This window comes from Crocodylus siamensis, chromosome 5, assembly GCF_052110815.1.
Source record: "Crocodylus siamensis isolate JL-2025a chromosome 5, ASM5211081v1, whole genome shotgun sequence".
In the NCBI taxonomy this organism is placed as follows: domain Eukaryota; kingdom Metazoa; phylum Chordata; order Crocodylia; family Crocodylidae; genus Crocodylus; species Crocodylus siamensis.
Genome location: NC_143399.1, coordinates 198,275,303 through 198,295,613, shown reverse-complemented (window position 1 = coordinate 198,295,613; position 20,311 = coordinate 198,275,303). Strand labels below are relative to the sequence as shown.

The window sequence follows — 20,311 nt, the reverse complement described above, 5'->3', positions numbered from 1 at the left end:
AGTAGCATTATGCCCCTTGAAATCCATGGTGCATCCACACCTTGAATACTGTGTCCTGTTCTGGTCCCCACACCTCAAAAAAGGGTACTAGAGAAGGTCTACAGAAGGGCAACAAGGATGATCAGTGGTATGGAGGAGTTTCATAGGCAGAGACTAAAGAGGCTATTCAGGCAGCCTATTCAGTTTAGAAAAAGAGATGCTTGAGGGCAGATGTGATAAGGGTTTACAGAATATTAAATGATGAAAAAGTAAATGGATGTATTGTTTACTCTCTCACAATACAAGAACCAGGGGTCACAAAATGAGACTAATAGGCAGTAAATTTAAAAACTTACAAAAGGATGTTCTTTTCCAGTGTCATTTAAATGTAGAACTTACTGCCACCAAACGTGGTAGGAGCCGACAGTTTAGGCAGATGCAGAAAGGGGGACTGGACATGGGCGTCAGTAGGGTTGCAGCATGGGTGTTAGGGGTACAGCCTCTGATTCAGAGCTTCCTAGACTTTAAATGCTGGAGGCTGCAAGTGAGCAAGGAAGGGAGTGGGGGGCAACAACGGACCTGGTCTTACCTGGGTCACTCTCCCCATCAGCATCCACTCTCTGCCCCTGTGTGACACAGGAGACTGGCAAGATGGACCCCTTGGTTTGACCAGTAAACAGCAGTTGACTGTTCTTAAGTGATGCCACAACTGTGTTTAGGTTTCCCCATACTCATTAGCAAGGTTACACTCTCCTGGGAAAACATAACCTCCAGTGCAAGGAAGTTCTCAGGAAGAGGGCAAAGAAACACACCCGTGATACTTTCCTATGTAATACAAGACCACGCAGAAACCAATTGGCTTTCTAAATTATATTAACAAAAATGAGGATTCATTGCACAAAGGCAGGAAGTTTGAACCGAGTGAGGGAGTCTACTCCAGGGAGTTCAATGATAAAAAGTCAGCACTGAGCAGGGTTAACAGGCAAGTTCCTAGAGTTAAAATGCAGGTGAGGGAGACAATCAAAGTCCTGGTTTAATATTTGCTTTTCTTGAGTGATCTTACAAGCAAGAGCATGCATGAAGCACATCTACCCACTTGCAAACTGATGGTGGCTCTGGGCTGCCAGAAAGCAAAACTGTTTTCCCTAGTAGCCACCTCCTTTGATTCAGTACATTTAAACTCCCTCATGAAGTAGAATGCCTAATGTGACTCACTAAATTGGTTAAATTGTAGCCAGTTTAGCTGTGTGCAAAGGTGCTCCTTCCTGCTGGGGAATTTTGAGACAAAAGAACAAGTGGGACAGTGGGGAAAGCACAGGCCCTCAGGCCTGTTTCTAGGAAAGTGAAGGCTTTCTTAGGATTGCCACAAACCACAAGTCAAATGCAAGGATACTTGTAAACACAGCGCCATTTGCTTCAGGCCAGCATCCACCTCCCTGCTCCCCCTGGCCTACCAGAACAAATGGGAAAGACGCTTCGTCCCGGAAGAGAGCTCAGACCTGTCCCCTGCTGTAGCTCAGCTTACTTAGTGCCACCTGTAAATGGATATTTATGAGCACTGAAGCTTCTGTCTCTCAGTTAATTCCTCCAGTGTCATATTAAGTACTTGTATGATTTTTTAGGTTAAAATTCCTGGCTTTTGGGAACCCTTCCTAGATCTTTTCTTTCTCCTGACTCTCCTGTCACTTTAATTTACAAGAGGTCCCTCCTTCACAAGCAGATAAATGCAATTCAGTTTCCTTCTCTCATATTTTAGAAGTGGCATCAAATACGAAACCACAGCAACCGTTGTTGGACTGCTGGGAGAGAAACCCTGCACTCTGCACATCAGAGGCAAAGGATCCTACGACGAGAAATATGAAGATCTCCGCTCGGTGTTTAAATAAGATGATCTAGATCATCAACATAATGGGCTGAGCTCTTGGCTATTGCTGTCATTGGAAGTTCATGCACAGGATAAACTACTTTGTCTATGATTATTTTTTTTTAAATTAAACTACACGAATGCACTTTCCAAATAAAAGTCCAAGGAATGTCTAAGAATTTTACTAAAATGGGCTGTCTTCCACCCCCTCCTCCCCCTAAAAAAATCCCCTCTCCACCCCCCATGGTACTCAGGAAAGCATATTTTGCACCAGAACAGAACATGCCACGTTTCATTTTTATTACCATATGTGCCTCAATACCTTCCCTAAAGCAGGTTGTTCCTAAAGAAACAGCAAAGGGAGCTTCTGTAACAGGAATGCCACGAGCATCACTGCAAAACCAGAGTGTCTTGTAGTTCCTGTATAACCTGTTGCTTAGCTTAAAAACAAGTTGGTTAATTCTGCATCAGTCATGGTGCACAAGTTGGTGAATAAAAAAGAAACAGACCAACACCAAGTCCATTCTCCTTATCATCTTATACAAAGTGAACAGATTTGGTGTCAAAAATCCCTGGGGCACCTTTGTAAAATCCACCCTAAGTTAACAGACTATTAATTACCTGCAACCTGGGATTCCCCATTTGGGCTAGGAGAAGCCTTTAATTCTCTCTCTTAATTTTTATCTATTGGCAGCCTCACAAATTCAGACTTCAAGTTGATCTTTGAAGTGCAACAATATATTTCAGTCTTGCTGCCACCCTTTTTCCCCCACAGCAGTGTATGGACAGGAAAAGGAGAGAAATATTGAAGTCTGTGCATTGCACCTGAGTTGAGACAGATTTGTTCAAGCAGTGCTCTGTCAAAACATGGGTCCACAATTTTTACATCATCCAGAGCAACTGTCAAATTTTTACGGGGATGGGAAATGCAGCTTCCGCAACCCCATAAATTAGGCATCTCCTTGAAGTTACCCCATCATAATTCCTGGGTCTCCAGCACACTGCTTCTATTTTATTTGAATACTTTATCCTGATTAGCAGGAAGGTACAAATATCAAGAATTCAGCCTAGTGGTGAGTATTTGTTAAACAATGCAACATTATCTAAATACCATTGATTTAAACATTTCTAAACACCCTAGACCCACTGTTGGCAACCGTCTGCTGCTGCAAGCTCCTGCTTGCTACGCAGCCCTCACTGTGGGCTGTAAATCGCCACACACACCATCAGATGTTGTGAAGACAATACACAACGAGAGAGGCAGCAGGACCCTGGGAATAGCCTCTGCTGCCCTGGTGGCAACAGATGCTGGTAATGCCTCCTCTGCTGCTTCAGCTGGAGGATGCCACCAATTCCCCTGAACTGTCATGGCCTGGATCCCATCTCTTCTTAGGCTGGATCCTGCCTGCAGGCTGCCCTACACAGTAAGTCTGCTTTCTTTTAACGGTTACTAGCACTGAGAGGGCTTTCCACCCTTGAAAGGTAGCATACGAGGGAGAGGGTTTTAGAGGGCCAGAGGCATGTGGCCGTGTTGGTACTGAAACATTGTGCGAGTTACTGATACTTGGCCATTGCTAACAGCAAACAAGGAATGTATTGAAATGAACTCTGTACAAGGCAGGTTTACATTTACTGTTCATTCAGGGGAAAAGCTGATTTTAAAAGCCACCCAACAAGCTATCATTAAACAAATGCAGCAAAGGACGGGAATGATCGGCCTCTAGCTTAAAATTCCTAGTTTCTAGCAGCTGCTGAAGCCTTTCCCTAGCTTCTCCCTCCTCCATCCCCTCATAATTCTCATTTATAAGAGGCCCCTCACTGTGAGAAGATAAACTCCCATCAAGTTTCTCCTAGTCAGTCCAAGTTGTTGTTTCACAACAGCTAGGTAGAAAACCATGATTTTTTGGTGGAACCCAAGCCAGTCTGGCACTCAAACCATCCACATGCTCAGTAAAGAGGAGCAGCATTTTTGATGCAATGGGGCCAGCTGGTGGTGAATTACTCACATTTAACCATTTTAAATACAGAATTTGCACTGGGCTCAAACAACGCTGCCCCCCCCCCGGATTCTTCACGACTTAATCGTTTCAATAAAAATAGGTATAAAAGCATCTGGAAAAAGTTTCCCCATATGCACCAGCATTTTGATTTTAACTTACAAGAGCCCAGAGAGTTTTCCTGTAACAAGAAGTAAAGACCCCTGTGAACTCAAGCTTTCTGAATTGCAGCCTGATCCCTTGGTTCCACGCCAGCGATTTTATACAATTAGCAGGATGCTAGTGCATCAGGGCCTGTATCTGTGAAATCAAAGTGAATTTGTCCGAGCTCACTGCCATGAGTAGAGCTTCACTTGGAAGCAGCCACCAGGCCCATCTCTTTCACTCTGCAACCCCCACCCCCTACATCACAACAGTCCTTGCCTGTATTAGTTCCACCATTTGATAATTAGTGCCTGCAATCAGTATTTCTATTAAGTACATTCCTGATCCAGTTCTAAGTTTTTTAGTGCAAATGATTCACTAATCACTGGAGAAAGAAGAATTAGAACCGCCTTGTTTTTGTGTGCGCTGGAATTTAGTTGCCTGGGTATTCAAATACTGCAGCAGCTCCCATGCCGGTTCCAATGCACATGGACACCACACCGTATGCTCTGCAACAGAATGAGGGAGTTAAATGGTTAGAAAAATGGCTCCAGTTCTGAACCAGCCAAGAAAAGAAAAATGTCAGAGAAGGAGATAAACTTGAGCTACCCATAGTTCTTTCAGCTAGCCACAAGGCACAAGAGCTGATACAGAAGCAGTCATTCCTTCCCACGTCCTAAGCCAGGGATGGCCAACCTGAGCCACACACAGGTACAAGCAGGGGAGGGGGACAGGCAGCACAGGGGCAGACAGGGCAGCAGTTTGGACAAGGACCCTACAGCAAGAAGTAGAAAGCAGAACAGATTATGCAGGGAGCAGAAGGCGGAGCTGCTGATGAGGCAGGGAAGGGGATCAGAGCAGCACTCAGGGAGGGAGTGTGGCTAATTTGTGGCATGCCTGCCAGAGAATGGTTGGCCCCATTGTCCTAGGAGGAGGATTCTGGTAGGCCCTAGAACCAGATTCTGCCCTGCCATTTCCAGCTTGGCAGATGTCATCACACAGATGTACCTGCTCCCCTCCCAAGAACTCCACACCATCTCAACAGGGAATAGTAAGAAGGTCCAAGATGGGGCAATTCTGCCTCGGTTCAGGTTATCACAGCAAGGAAGAAGCCTTTGCTGTGGTACCAGCGGATCAGGTTAGTGCAAAATATTCTCAGCAGGCTGCCCTCCTCCCTGAAGACGGCTAAGCTACTGACTCTTCTGCTGCCATCCAGGCTTTGTGGAAAAACAAGCTCTATGGAAATCTGCCAAGATGCTACATTCAAGTGTCTCTGCTTCAGCTGAAAAGATCCAAATGGCTTTTACCCAACTCACTGAGCAGTTTGCAGCCTGCCAGCCCCTCCTCTCCTCTGTGCTATTTGAGGCACAGAAAATGTCCCATTTCTTAGGAAAGGGTGTACCAAAGGCTCCATGTTGCCACACTGCAGAGGCAAACATGCAGCTACTCTGAAGCAGGGAGGCACTTACAGGTCTAACACTCACCTTTTCCCCCTGCGCTTCAATTCATTGAGCAAAGTGACAACTTGACGAACTCCAGTGCAGCCCAGAGGGTGTCCCAGTGCAATTGCTCCTCCAAGGGGGTTCACCTTCTCCATTGGGATGCCCAGTTTCTCAACACAGTATACAGCCTAGAAAGATAAAGTTGAGAATACCCCTGTGAAAGCACCGGCCTACATATCAGCTCCTTCAGCATCTATCCCATGATGGAGAGCAAAGAGGATTGCAAAAATGCTGGGAGTCCCAAGTCTTTATAGTTAGTGGAATACAGGCCAGCCAACCAAACAAATGCCTCCTGCAGGCCTGTTGGCTTGGACCAAGGGTGAATTTAGCCCCAAACACCCACTTTAAAAAGGAAAACAGGGCATTCTGATTCACCACTTCAAACAAGCATTAACCCTCCCCCACAAAAAAAACAAAAAACCCCACCACTGGGTTAGTAACTGCACCTGTACAATTTGTGTATCCAGTTACATAGTAGGCCTGTCCTTAGCAACACCCATAAATCACCATGGAAGGCAGGGGAACTAGATTGCCCATGCAGAGCCAACTGAGAACTATGCCAGGCTGATATACTGTAAACAGGCAATCAGTTGCAACTACAGAGACTGTAACAGCAAGTAAATCTGCCTGGTTTCTAGAGCAGGTCCCCTGTCTTCACCTCTCAAAAAGGGAAGCGTCTGGGCAGATTTTCATCCTGCACCCTCATTATGAAGCATAGCGGGAAGATGACAAGTTTACACAGACACCCTATTAATGCTAGCGATACTCAGCGTGCCCTACAGAACTGAGCAAATCAGCACATAGCAACATAACAAAATCCACAAAGAATGGATTGAGCTCTGCTGTTCACTGGACAGATTGCTTTGAGTTTCTTTATCTGTTGTACGTCATGTCAAGCTTATGGAGTTCCTGTGCTGTCTTTCCCATTGAATAGAAAGATGTGTAGTTACCCAGGTGAAAGGTTGTGCTATATCCATCTATCTATCCACTTTGGTTAGTCTTTATCTAGAAGGTGCAAATCTGCCCTGCTTTCTATTGAATAGGGAAGTCGTAGTCATAGAAGACTTCACCACTGCAGTTAAACCTTTGTGGAAGAAAGGGGAAAATGGTTTGTATGCATTATCAAAATTTAACTGGGCCTCTTCGTCTTGAGGCAAATGGAAATCTATTACATGCAGAGATATATCCATCATGAATTGTGCTCGGTCACCAAGCCACACAAGTTAAACGGGACATACTCACCTGACTAGCAAAGGCTTCATTGATTTCATATATGTCAATATCATTGACAGTCAAACCTGTATATTAGACAGATCAGAAAAAGGGATATTATTATTCCCATGATTAAATGCTGCCTGAAATATGACCACTCATAAATAGAACTCTAAATGAAATATACTGCTATTCCCTCCGAGGAAAGGAGGAGACACCTTGGTAACTGCAGCACAATTCGCTATCAGAGATCACAAAACTTCAAATTCAGTGGCAGGTTGCGTAATGAAGCACTGCTACCAGTCTTCTAGATGAGCTAAACAAGACTCCCTTTATCCTGCCTTTGCAGATATTAAAGATCTCAGGGAATTTTCATAGATCAAAAGAACTGTTGCTGAACACACAACTACAGTGACGCTAAACAGTTTAGACATTTGTGGCATTGTCACAACCATGAAGTTCTGTAACTAGGGCCACAGGGTTGTTACTGTTATCCCAGTCCACTGGCAAACATGTTTTCCACAGGCAAACATGTATTTTTATGTTTGGAAATACACATGTATGTTCCCAGTTACAGCATACACAGTTACCATGCTGAACTGGCCTAGTGTGGAGAAGTTAAAATGCTGGTCTACCAGTGCATAATCCCAGGCAGGAACATCTCACTGCCATCCATGAGAACACAGTATTAGCAAATCAGGTACAAGTCACTGGCCCCTCTACACTGTACACTTACTGCGCCAGCAGTGGTGTGCTCAGGCAGACCATACCACTTTAAGCACGCTTCCTGTCCAGCTGAAAGCATCACAGCTTCATTTGCATGTACTAATTAGCACTGCTGAAAAGCCAGTAATCCCTCCCATGGTGGGGCACCTCCTTTGGAGGTGGTGCCTGGGGAAGGGCACAGCGTCCTCCATGGCAAGTCTGCACCACAGATGTTTCCTTACTAGCCCTTTGTTGGAACTGCGTAGGGATTCAGTGCAAGCTTTTGGGAATACCAGTGCAATACGAGTGAACTGGGCATTAAAATAATGCTAGGCAAGGCTTCTTTGAAGGCTCCAAATGCCCTGCGAGTACTCTTACTGCTGACTGCACTCCATGAGCTCTGCATCTGAAGGAATAAACTTTATTTCTACGACCAAAAGACCTAGACCCCCACTATGCCATACTGCACAAAACAGAACACATCCCACGGCTCCTTACCAGCCTTCTCCAAAGCTACTGGGATGGCATAGGCAGGCCCTATGCCCATGACCTCCGGCGGCACTCCAACCACTGCAAAGGATTTCAGCACCCCTAGAACAGGAAGGCCTAACTCCGCTGCTTTGGAGCGTTTCGCCAGTAAAACTGCAGCAGCTCCATCGCTGATCTGGCTGGAGTTACCTGTTAGGAGAGTCACCAATATCGTTACTTCAGCCTTGGCAAACCTGGTTACCAGCACCGCAAGTGGGCTGGGAGAGCAGCTCACATTACCACCACCAGGTCTTTAATTAGAAAACTCTCAATATACTGAGAGGCTTTACCTGCTGTTGTGGTACCATTCTTCTTGAAGGCAGGCTTCAGTTTGGCCAAGGCTTCCAGCGTGGTGCTAGGCCTGATCCCTTCATCTTGGTGCACAGTGATTGTTTTCTCGTTGCCCTTGTCATCCGTAACAGTAGTTCTTACTGGCACAATCTCAGCTTTAAACAGTCCCATCTGCTGAGCTCTGGCCGCTCTATTGAAATAAAAGTTATGGAGGGTTGAAATAGTCTAAGATGACCATGGCCAGTTCACAGCATGGCTTGTAAAGAGACTGGTTTGCAGATCCCTTGCCCATACTGTCAAACATTGTGTAAACGGGCACAACACTGTGCAAACAGTGGAATGGGCCCTGTAACGGACCTGCTGCTGTAAGTCAAAGAGGAGGACCCCATGCTTTTATCTTTGGAAGACACGAGTTCATCATGCCCCTGACTTTACTGGAACTTGAGTGCCTGCATTTGTGGCACTGTCACAACCATGAAGTCCTGTGGCCAAGGTCACAGGTCTGTTACTGTTATCCAAACAGGAGGAATAAATGAACCATAGATCCTGAGTGTGGGACTCTCCCTCTTAATTTAAGTAGAGGCCAAATAGGCCAAGTTACACAACGGTGGATCTTTTTCCTTGCTAGTTAATAAAGGAGGGGTCAAGTTCCTCCCTCTCTTTGCAGTGTGAAGACACAAAGGTCAGCCTGTCTTTGTTGGGAGGCAGCCCATTCACACAATGCACTAGCACTCAAATGTTAGCTTTTATCCAGAAAGGATTCCAGGAACATTACATAGTTTCATAAGGCATCTCCACAGGAATCACTTCACCTAGCACCAAACCCCAGTCAGAGAGGGGTCTGGGAGCTATATTCCAACTGAGAAACATTAGCAGCTTGGGACACACAAATACCATCTTCAGCAGAAATCACCAGGTGAACTGAGGGAGGCAGAATGCAATCAGCCATTTAGAATCTGACCACAGTTCTAGCCCTGGGGTCTCCCACACCTACAAAGGATTTAGGACCCTTACTGTTCTTCTAACAGAAGATCTGGCATCCCTGGCAGCGTGGTAGCCCTGTTACACTGGTTTGGAGGAATGGGACAATCTACTAATATGCAACTATTAAAAGTTGTCCATATATAACCACATTGCTTTAAGCTTTTGTTAGGAAAGTGAAATGAAATTAAAGTGTTGAATAGTTCAGGTAAAGGAAAGATGAGAACAAAATACTGAAGGGTGAATCTGCAGATCCTCATGACTAAGATCAGAGAACTGCCCTCTTCCTGGGGTGAGAGGTGAGGCTTGTGTACACACAGCCTTATGAGTTATCAGTGCAAGGCCAACAAGAAAGGCTGGCATGTCGAGTTCTCTCTCGGAGAGGGGCCAGTATCTAAAGGTTAACTGGTGTGTGCAGTAGCTTCCTGTATCAGATAAGCAACTGGACCAGGACCACACCTGACCAGACTATTTCTGAAACTAAATTTAATCCTTTAGCCCAAATGGCTCTGGTAAATCCAGAGTTAGCAGCAGATTGCCCACTAGTATGACACTACTGAGGTTCCAGGTGAGAATAAGCACCGATTTATTCTAAAGAACAGACAAGTTTGGGAGAGTGCTAGGTTCATTTGGCACAAGATATCACAACAATGGCCAGGAACAGCACTGTACTTTACAGCCACCCCTATATGTTCCCTCCAGGAAAGTCTGCCTCAGCCTTCCACTTCAGTCCAGGATGGTATCAGGCTGTCCAGGTAAAGCAAGCCCAAACATTCAAAGAGGCTATGCAAAGAGTGACATATCTGGGCAATGATAAATACAGATGGCATAAAACATGCTGGGGTAAGATTTCCAGTCGTGTACATGGGGGTCAGACATACGATCCAATTACCTTCAGAACACACAAGCTCCTCGTTACTCTGTGCTCAGAACCTTTTATGAATCCCTCTCCACACACTGCTGGCATTTGAAAAGGCACTTTTTAACTTATTTTATGTATTACATTTATATGCCACCCTCCCCAGAAAAGGCTCGGGGCAGCCTTGTAGCTTACAATAAAGCTTTCAACATGAAACAAAACTGCTTCTGGGACAAAGAAATTTCCTCTTAAGCTGGTAATTTAATATGCTTAATTAAAACTAAACTTTATTCCCTTAGCACAAAAGAAAAAGCGCTGTATTTACTTTTGTTGGGAAGCCAAGGCAAAGGCATCTTGCTTCTCTCGGGAGATTCCAAACTGTTCTGCCACATTTTCTGAGGTTATTCTGTAGGAAAACAATACTGCCATCACCAAGAGTGCTTCAAAGAAATGGGAACTGATCTTCATGCTAACACAATAAAGACTGAGTCTCCCCTCCACCTCTCACAAGCCAGCTGCCACCATAACAAGTGCACAAACTCAAGACATGGTTCTAGATATCAGCTGCTTGCAGCAGTCTGCTTGAGGTGATTACCGTGTTTACCTGAATCCAAAATGAGGTGTCCTCTTCTCACCCCACCATCAGCATGGGGAAAAAATGCTGGTCTTGGACTTGGGGCTGAAGTCAGAGCTGAACTGCCTCTTGCCCTGGGCCAGGATGGCTTGTTTGGTGTGGGAGGGAACTTGTAGGTGGGGGAGCATGAGGGAGACCACTGGGTGGGGATGGAGTGGAAGGGAAAAGCTGGGGGGAGACCCATGTGTGCAGCTCAAAGGGCACAGGGGAGACCACACAGCCTGCCTCCTCCCCTGATTATCTTCTACTTCAGCTCCAGTCTCTCCAGCCCCAGTGCAGCCCAGCCTGAAGCTGCTGACTGTCCCAGAGCTGCAGGAGAAGGTAAGTGGCACGGGACAGGTGTGGTAAAGGAGGCACAGGGGGCAGGCAGCAGGGGCTAGGCACAGACACAAAAGGGCAAGGGTCAGGCCCTTCACCCCTCACTACTGGTTTCCCCACTGCAGCAATGGAAGAGACAAATTTAAGACAACCTTCCACTAAACCTTTTTGTCTGGCAGGCCAGACTGGCAGCACCTGGTCCATCCATGGGCTGGTATTCCCAATCTGGTGCCTGGGCAGGCAAAACAGGTACCATTTAGTGTATGGAAGGAGCATGGGCAGGCCAGCCTCCACACTGCCCCACAGGGGAAAGGCACTTGATTTAGTCCTGCAAGGAGGGAAGGGAATGCAGCCTGGCCCTGTTTGGGGGGAGGTCCCAACTGGGCCCTGCAGGAGGCAGGTCTTTTTTTTTTGGTTTTTTTTGGGTGTGTGGGGGGGAAAGCTTGTCCAAGCCCTGCAGGAAGAAGCGGGCTGGCCAAACCCAACCTGGCCCTGTGAGAAAGGAAGGGGGCACAGCCTGATCCAGCCTAGCCCCAACCAACTGCACAGGCCTTGGGAACTTGGCAGGGTCGGGGAGTGCAGTCGTATTAATGGTCACCACTCCCCCCCAGTCAAATTTCCATACTTCATGCAGAGCCTCGCGGGCTAGATGTGATAGCTCCATGGCCTGCATTTGCCCTGTAGGGTGGAGGTTGAGTACCCCTGAACTAAACAGATTTTGTACATGGAAAATTAACACACATTTATAACCTATATAGAACCTAATTTTTGGGAGGGGGTCATCTTAAATTTGGGTAAATATGATACCTTCAGTTTTTAAACAAAACACTGACCTTACAGGGTTAAGAAAATAGCTTTAATTCTAGGAGGAGTGAAGATGATACTCACCCCATAGGAATAAGGCAAGCTCTGGTTTTACTGTTGTCTGCCACACGAGAAGTAATATCACCAGGTTCATTCATACGCCTAAGAGACATTGTTTCCATTCTAGGCAGGAAGAAAAAACGTTTGAATCTAGGTGTCATTCACCTTTGACTTAGTTTTGCAAAAGCTCCTTAATTACATCAAGAGAGAAGCTCAAATTTCTAACCAAATTGTACTGTAAGGAAGAAACACGACTGGTTGTTGTACAACTTACACTCAACCTGTTTTTAAAACAAACAATCCAAGTAAAAACAAAAAATGAAGCCAGATCACTGCAGATTAAACAGTCCTATTTTTCTAGGGTGGGATATCAGGTTTCAACAGTTCAATCCTCATGTTTTTACGATGTGGGTAGAAGTTACTGACTATTCTGGGAGTCCTTTTCTCCTGTAAACACACTGGGGAAGCAAAGGTTTCTGGGCAGGAGTTTCCACCAATAGAATATTACCAAGAGCAATGAACATGCATGTGTTGCAGCTTATTTGAATTTGCTGTGTTTGCTGGCAGAAGGGGAAGGAATTGTGTGTTCTTTGGGACAGCTCCTGTAGGAGAGGGGGTATGAGATTGGGAGGGGCATTGGGAAGGGGAGTGGAACTGAGTGGGAAGAGGCATTTTGTTTTGTTTTAATACCTACATGCAAATTGGAGTTGGGAACAGATGGAATTGGCTAGAGGGTCTGCTCTTACGGGTGATGGGCAGGGAAGCAGCAGTGTTGGGGAATGAGGAACAGGAAGGAGGAGTTTCAAGTTTGAGTATTCTTTGGGGAGTCTACTGTTGTTTCTTATCTGTGGGTTGTTTGTCATTTATTGTAAACTGCCCAGGCCTTTTCTTGATAAGGGGTGATATAAAACTTCAAACAAAAACAACAACAACAACATGGAGAGGGTCCAGAGGAGGCCACTCGTATGATCAGGGGGCAGCAGGGCAGGCCCTATAAGAAGAGGCTTCGGGACCTGAACCTGTTCAGCCTCCAAAAGAGAAGGCTGAGGGGGGATCTAGTGGCATGTTATAAATTAGTCAGGGGGGATCAGCAGGCATTGGGGGAATCACTATTCCCCCGTGCACTGCCAGGAATAACGGTCACAAGCCGGCAGAGGGTAGGTTTAGGTTAGATATCAGGAAGCGCTATTTCACAGTCAGGGAGGCTAGGATCTGCAACCAACTTCCAAGAGAAGTGCTGCTGGCTCCTACCCTGGGGGTTTTTAAGAGGAGGTTGGATGAACATCTTGTTGGGGTCGTTTGACCCCAGTATTATTTCCTGCCATGGCGGGGGGTCGGACAAGATGATCTACTCAGGTCCCTTCCGACTCTAGAAACTATGAAACAACAGCAGGGCTAGAAGTCTGACAAGCCAAGAGTTAAGCAAGCCACTACAGAAAGCATTCAAGCAAGTGCAACACCAGACACATGGTGTTACAACCTGAGCAAGGAAGTCACGGTTCCCAGATGATGCAACATTTAGGCTGGAAGCAAATTAACAGCTTCAACACTGTGAATAAAAAAGGTACTGCATAAGCAGACTAGATGACACCAAATTATGTAAAAGCCAATCAGAAACGGCAAACCAAGAGATTTCTCACTGATCACCATATTGATTTCAAAGAGCAACCCAGGCCAGGCTTGAAATTTGGGGGAAATAAAAAAAATAAAAAAAAATAAAAAAAACCCCAACAACAAAACCAAAACAAAAACACTACCATCTTGCAAGTTTGCTCCTGCATAATTCAGATTTTTCTGAAATGCATTATCTGCTGGTTCACATCATCATTGCTACTTATACAGAGAAGCAATGCATTTTATACGACAATATATTCAATTGCAAATCCTATTAATAATCATCAGCAGTAACCAGTGAAGCTCCACAAATTAAGTCAGTTGTGTTTATCTTTCCAGAAAGAAATACCTCCTCCACTTCTATAAGACGCACCGATTAGTATGGATGTGATGATCATCTCAGCACCTGAAAGAACTGGAATTTGAGACCAACACCAGCTGATGAAATGGCTTGTACACAGCCATTTGCAAATGGCACTCTTGCTGTTAGATATACCAGGCTCTACAGGTGGGATATCAGAAGCTTAATATATTCCCTAAAAAGGGTCTGTAATGATGGGATGCCTAACTAGGACCATTGCCCACTACTTCATGAAACTCCAGGACAAATCACTCTGGCCTACAATTTCTAGAGAACATTGGGGATATGGAGACACTTCAAAAGACCATGATTTTCAGAGGATGTGTATTCAGTGCTTCTGAAAAATTCAGACCTTTTTAGAGCATATGCTTTAGGCACCCAAAGGTGACTTCTCATTTGGATTCAGGTTTCAAATTTCACATGGTCAGTTTACAAATCACTGAAGTGAAGACAGCATCCAAATCAAGGGAATACTGAAGTGCATCAGTAAAGGTCTTTAAGATCCCCACATGAAAGATGATAAAGCAGCAAAATACTACTAAAGGCTAAAGGAGTAAATATCTGCATAGAAATACTCTTACCCACATGCCAAGCCAATGTCATAGGACCCATTTCTGATGCCGCCTGCAACAAAGATACCTTATCAATATTTTACCGATGCCTACAGCAATCATTGGTTCAATGACGTCTAGTTAGAGGACTATGTAAATCTGCCCCGGTGTAAGCCAAACCATTTTCTTTTTAAATGATTTTCAGATAAGACAGTTTCAGCCCTTCCATCTCGCTATAATTTCTACAGAAATTAAATGACAGGATTTTCACAAAAGGCTTTTAGGTTTGAAGGCTACAACCAGTCCGGCACAGGCAAGTATTGAAAACACGTAAAAGACAGAATTAGGGATGAGATTATAAAACTGGGACAGGCTGACTCCAACAGGGAAGATCAATACCTTGCATGCTTACCAGCTATATTGATCACAGCTTGCAGCCCAGAGGAACACTGTCTGTTGACACACGATATAGGTACAGTCTCTGGGATGCCACTAAAGCAAAACAAAGATAGAGTCAGTCGAAGACTTCATACACCCAACAATACAACTGAAGAAAAACCTCATTCCTTATATTTGCTCTTGAACAAAACGTGCTAAAGACAAACCCATCTATGGCAGGGTCTGCTTTGCTGCATTTTGTCCTAGGCCAACAGCAGTGAAAACTGTCTCCAGACCAGATCGGCGACTGGAATCAATCTGCCAGAGCCGACTTTGTTAAAGCTAGAAATGAGTCTCCTTGGAACAGATGTTCTTTGCAAGAGTGTCAGGCAGCCCCATTTCATTTGTCAAGATTTTGGGTTAGACACGGTCACATGCCATACTGAGGGGGCAAAATGGCTTTGTAAAAATTCAGAAGGACATGACAGTCACTGATGGTTTGCAACCAGTGTGGATGCCTTCACTGGCTCATGAGTAGTTGACAGAAGACAAATCAGTCAACTTGACAATAAAACCTGGACAAAAAACCCATCCTGAATGATAAAATTCCATTAAAAAGAAGCTCAATTTAACAACTCTCCCCCTCCCCACCCAACATCAGGTATTTCTGCCCGTCATTTCCAGGAAACACTTAAATCATAATGGAAGAAAACGAAGACGCAGGTTCAAGCTTCCAAACAATGTTCTCTGTAGTTCCAGACCCAAAGGGCAGATAACACTGTAGTTTCATAATGCTTAGGGTTGGAAGGGACCTAAAAAGATCATCAGGTCCAACCCCCTGCTCCACGCAGGAATGAGTGCTGGGGTCATAACACCGCAGCCAAATAGCTGTCCAGCCTCTTCTTGAAGACCCCCAAGGTAGGAGAGAGCACCACCACCCTTGGGAGTCCATTCCAGAGCCTGGCAGCCCTAACCATGAACTGATGTCTCCTTATGTCCAGCCTGAACCTTCTCTCTAACAATTTGTGACCATTCTTCTTAGTGAGCCCAGGTGGTGCCCGGGGGAACAGAGCCTCCCCCAATTCCCACTGGTCACCCCTGATGAGTTTGTAAATGGCCACCAGATCCCCTCTCAGTCTTCTCTTGTGAAGGCTGAATAGATTCAGGTCCTTTAGCCTCTCTTTGTAGGGCCTACCCTGCTACCCCTTGACCATGCAAGTGGCCCTCCTCTGGACCCTCTCAATGCTAGCCACAACCCTCTTGAAGTGCAGTACCCAGAACTGGATGCAGTACTCCAGCTGCAGCCTGAGCAATGCCACGAAGAGGGGGAGAATCACCCCCCAGGACCTGCCTGTGATACATCTGTAGATGCATGATAAGGTACAGCTAGCCTTACTGACCACATCCTCACATTGGTGGCTCATGTTCATCCTGGAGACAACAATGACTTTCTGCCACCGTGTTGATAAGAAGGGAGTTCCCCAGCCTGTAGGTGTGTTGCTGGTTCCTTCTCCCTAGATACAGCACCTTCCACTTGTCTGCATTAAACATCCTATTCTCATCTGCCCACCTCTGTAACCTGTCTAGAGCTAGCTGGTTTCTGTCCCTCCCCTCCAGCGTGCCCACCTCGCCCCACAACTTGTGTCATTGGCAAATTTGGACAGCATGCTTTCCACACTCGCATCTAGATCTCTGATAAAGATGTTGAACAGTACAGGCCCCAGGACCGAGCCCTGGGGGACTCCACTGCCCACATCCCTCCAGGTCGAAAACAACCCGTCCACCACCAACCTCTCCAGTGTTCAGGGCCATGGACTGCCAATGACTTGCTGTACCTGTTGTTTGTGCTGCGCTGCAAGTCTCTGAAGAGTGAAGTCACATGTTTTGTGACTGACAGACCCAGCACAAAGGGCAGCAGTGAAACTGTCTTATTAAAAGGATCTCAACTCTGACTTACAGGGTGCCAGGAGTAAATGTTCAGGACTTCGGTCCTTCTGCTAGCACCATTGTATTACAGCACCAGGCACTGCACTAAGCAGAGCTGCCGATCACATATGACTTAGTGAGAGCAACCGGACTTACAGGCACAGCCGGACATGGGAATGATATGAAGACCCCCTAAGTCCCCAAGCCACCTCTTTCCCTTCCCTCTCTCCTAGCTTTCTCTAGCTTAAAAGACGCACAATAACATAATGCAATACATTCATAATGCATTACGTAACTATTTCACATACAGGTACCCCTCACTTAATGTCATAGTTACGTTCCTGGAAAATCCGACTTTTACAAGAAACAATGTTAAGCGAATCCAATTACGTCACGGTAGTTGCCCAATAGCAGGTGGCAGCCAAACGACGTTATATCCAAACATTGTGCGACTTTAAACGAGTACATTCTCCAATAGATCAGCGACGTAATAACGACACAACGTTAACCGGGATGAAGTTAAGCAAGGAGTACCCTTAACTGTAATAATGTATACATAAGCAAGGAGGCTGCAGCTTTATGAAAGCTTATTCCTCTCCAAACCAGTTAGTCTCTAAGGTGCCACCCTGCCCTGCCTGCTGCCAAAGGCATGAGAAGAAAATCTGATAATCGCTACTGAAGAGAACAAATTACACGTAAGGATACATCATCCCCCTTCCTAAAACGGAGAGAAAAGGAGCAGAACAAGGGAGGGGAACAGACCTGGCACCCTTGGCATCAGGAGTCAAAAATTAACTTCTAAGCAAAGAGCAGCTAGGGCTGCATGCCGACCCTTGACCCCGTCCCCCGGGCACCCACAACACAGCTCGATCCAGCCGGGACACAGCTCACCTTAGAAACTGCGCGATCCTCGCAACGCTGGCCCCCGCGCCCGGCTGCAACACGTTGCCTGCGCGTAAACACACGACCGATTAGTCGAGTCCTCTCCGTCCCCGGGAATTAACTCTCCCCGAGCCCCCAGGGGGCTGGCGGGACTCACCCACACAGATGTCCCCCAGCTTCTCGGGGCTGAGGCGCACGTCGCGCAGCACGGCCGTCATCGCGGCGCAAAGCAGCTCGTCCGGGGTCGTGTGCTGGGAGGGGGCACGGGCCCAAGGCGCTGGTGAGAGCGGCCTGCCCCGGGAGGCACAGGGAAAGGGGGGCACCCCTCCCCTCAGCACCCCCACCCCTCAACCGCCTCAGCATCCCGCCGCCTCAGCACCCCCCCTAGGCCGCGCTACCTGGAAGCCGCCGCGGCGGGCGCGGGCGATGGGGGTGCGCCGCCCGTGCACCACCACCACATCCTCGGCCCTTGGGTCGCGGCTGGAGCAGGGGGCGGCTGCCGGGGCGGCGGCCCAGGAGCCGCCGCCGGACACATGGCCCAAAACTACCTGCACCCGCCGCACCGCGCGCTCGCCACCCGGCCTGGCCGCCATCGCCATAGAGCACCACCCGCCCGGCTAGAGCGGCCCCGCCGAGCACTATAAAGCGCCGCCCGCCCGGCTAGAGCGGCCCCGGCCTCTCGTTTGCATAAAGATGGCGACCCAAAGGCATGCGAGGGCTGCTGGGGGCGGTGGGCCCACCATGCACCGCGCCGCCCCGCGTTGTGCATGCCGGGGCTTGTAGTTCTGCCCCCCCGGGACAGGGCCAGTTGCCGGCCCCCCTGCTCGCCTCGCAGGTGCAGCCGGGGGTGTTAGGAAAAGCTCTCCCACTAGGCGGGCCGGGAAGCACTGGGTCAGGCTGTACAGCGAGGGGGTGCATTCTCCATCCCCGGGAGGTTTTCAAGACATGGGTAGACAAAGCGGTGGCTGCGATGCTCTAGTTGGGCCTGGGCCTGCTTTGAGCGGGGGGTTGCACCAGATGCGACTCCGGAGGTCCCTTCCCACCCTCCTCATCTGTGACTGCGACACTCGAGTCGTTGCCCCGTAGCTCAAGCTGCAGGCTGATGCTTCGCTCCCCAGAAGTAACGGCGACAGCAGCTATCATCTGATTTCTTCTGGCCTGGCCGTCCTGGACAACACAATCCCCTCTCAGCGAGATGGCAACAGAACCGGTGCCTTGCCCGCGGGGCGTCTAGCAGCTCCCCCATGGCGCCGTGCCGTGCTGCGGACGCTCGGCGTAGAGGCTTGGTGCCACGGCCCTGCCGCCGGCAGGCTTTGCTCCCTTCTGATGGAGACGTGCACCCAGGTGGCGAGACGTGTCGCCCAAACCTACGCTTTTGAGGCACGGTGGGACTGCACCTTGCAAGCTCAGTACTGTCGTATGAAGGGGGAGCACATTTCTTTTGTTAATCAAGACTCTTCTACCCACCTTGAGGTGTTGAAATGACCTCACGCTGTGGCATCAATGCCCAGCCCAGGAATCTCATCCTGTTCTTTGCCACATACTATTGCCAGGGAGCAATAGGTCTCAGTTGTGGGAGCAGAGGACAAACTGGAGAACTAGGAGAGTCCCCGTGGAAATATTTACTGTGTGTGCTTGTTGTTCCCTTTGCTGTTAGGATTTAAGCTGCACAGGTCATGAAGACCTGGATACAAACACCTTGGGGAAAACACACCCACCCCTGTTGAGGTATAATCTCCATTACCTCCAGTAGCAATAGCACTTGCCCAGAAGCTGCCACAACCTGAAGCTGACTGAGGCCTTAATCATGGAAGGACTTAGCGTGCAGATAATTTTTGCTCAGGAAAACAGTCCCACAGAAGTGCACAGGGCCACTAGCCTGAACAGGTCACTTGTGCATATGGCCCACTTTCACAACTGAGGCTTCAACGTCTCTCAAGCCTGATGTCCCTCTCAGAACTGAGGCCTGGATTCCCTTGTGGGCAAAGCTCTGCTCCTTGCAACACAACAGCAAGGCAGGCAGGCAGAGCTCCTGCAGCTCAGGCTGTCTATGGCTCTGCAGACAAGAGCTTCCCCACTACCCTCCCACCCACACATCCTCAGCCCCTCAGACCAACATCCCCTGAACAGGGGGGATTCTCATCCAGAAAGTCAGGGGCAGAGCAGTGCAACGCAGCTGGAACAGGAGGCTATCATAGCCTAGTTCAGGGAACTCGGCTCCTGGCCCTTAGCTTCGTATCATTCAACCTGGAGGGCTCCAAAAATTTGGCTGTGGGTGAGTGGTGGCAATGTTAATTGCTGCCCCCCCAGCACCAAATTTCCAGACTTACGGGAAACCCTATGGGCAGACAGGGTGGACCTGCAAGGTAAATCAGGTACTTGGGGTCAGAGTAGTGCAGCGCCCGAGCCGAGCGGCCCAATGCAGGATCCAAGTGGATGAGGTCAGGTCTGGGTGGGTGCGGCCTGATCCTGGCACACGCAGTCTTATCGGTGCACAAGATCGGATCCAAGCAGCACGAGGTAGAAATTAGGCATTCAGGGCCCAATCCAGGCAGCAAGATGCCAGATCCGAGCATGTGGGGCCAAACCCCAGGGGTCAGCCCCATGCCACTCATCTGGCCTGCAGGGCCAAAAGGTTAAGCAGCACTGCATCTGGATGCACTATACCCTGGAGCATATACATATGCTACCTATTTGGCATATGCGCACATGCGCATGTGT

The 20,311-nt window shown here is 47.8% G+C and overlaps 2 protein-coding genes across 5 annotated transcripts in view; one reads left to right on the top strand and one right to left on the bottom strand.

Moving 5' to 3' along the window:
- Positions 1 to 2,585, top strand: part of DLEC1 (DLEC1 cilia and flagella associated protein) — a 60,430-nt gene extending 57,845 nt beyond the window's left edge. For all 4 annotated transcript variants that reach the window (XM_090047792.1, XM_090047793.1, XM_090047791.1 and 1 more), the window contains one exon: positions 1,736 to 2,585. In XM_090047792.1, coding sequence (XP_089903918.1) covers positions 1,736 to 1,865 — 130 coding nt within the window. In that variant the 3' untranslated portion in view covers positions 1,866 to 2,585. The remainder of the gene's footprint in view (positions 1 to 1,735) is intronic.
- ACAA1 (acetyl-CoA acyltransferase 1) lies at positions 2,122 to 18,291 on the bottom strand. The gene is made up of 12 exons (XM_090047797.1): positions 17,989 to 18,291; positions 17,748 to 17,841; positions 17,600 to 17,657; positions 14,817 to 14,896; positions 14,435 to 14,477; positions 11,903 to 12,001; positions 10,388 to 10,468; positions 8,222 to 8,412; positions 7,902 to 8,081; positions 6,729 to 6,784; positions 5,469 to 5,614; positions 2,122 to 4,493 (listed from the first exon to the last, which is right to left on the bottom strand). Exons 1-12 carry the CDS (start codon positions 18,187 to 18,189, stop codon positions 4,418 to 4,420), a joined length of 1,305 nt encoding a protein of 434 aa, XP_089903923.1. The 5' UTR covers positions 18,190 to 18,291; the 3' UTR covers positions 2,122 to 4,417.
- Positions 18,292 to 20,311: the final 2,020 nt, after the last annotated feature.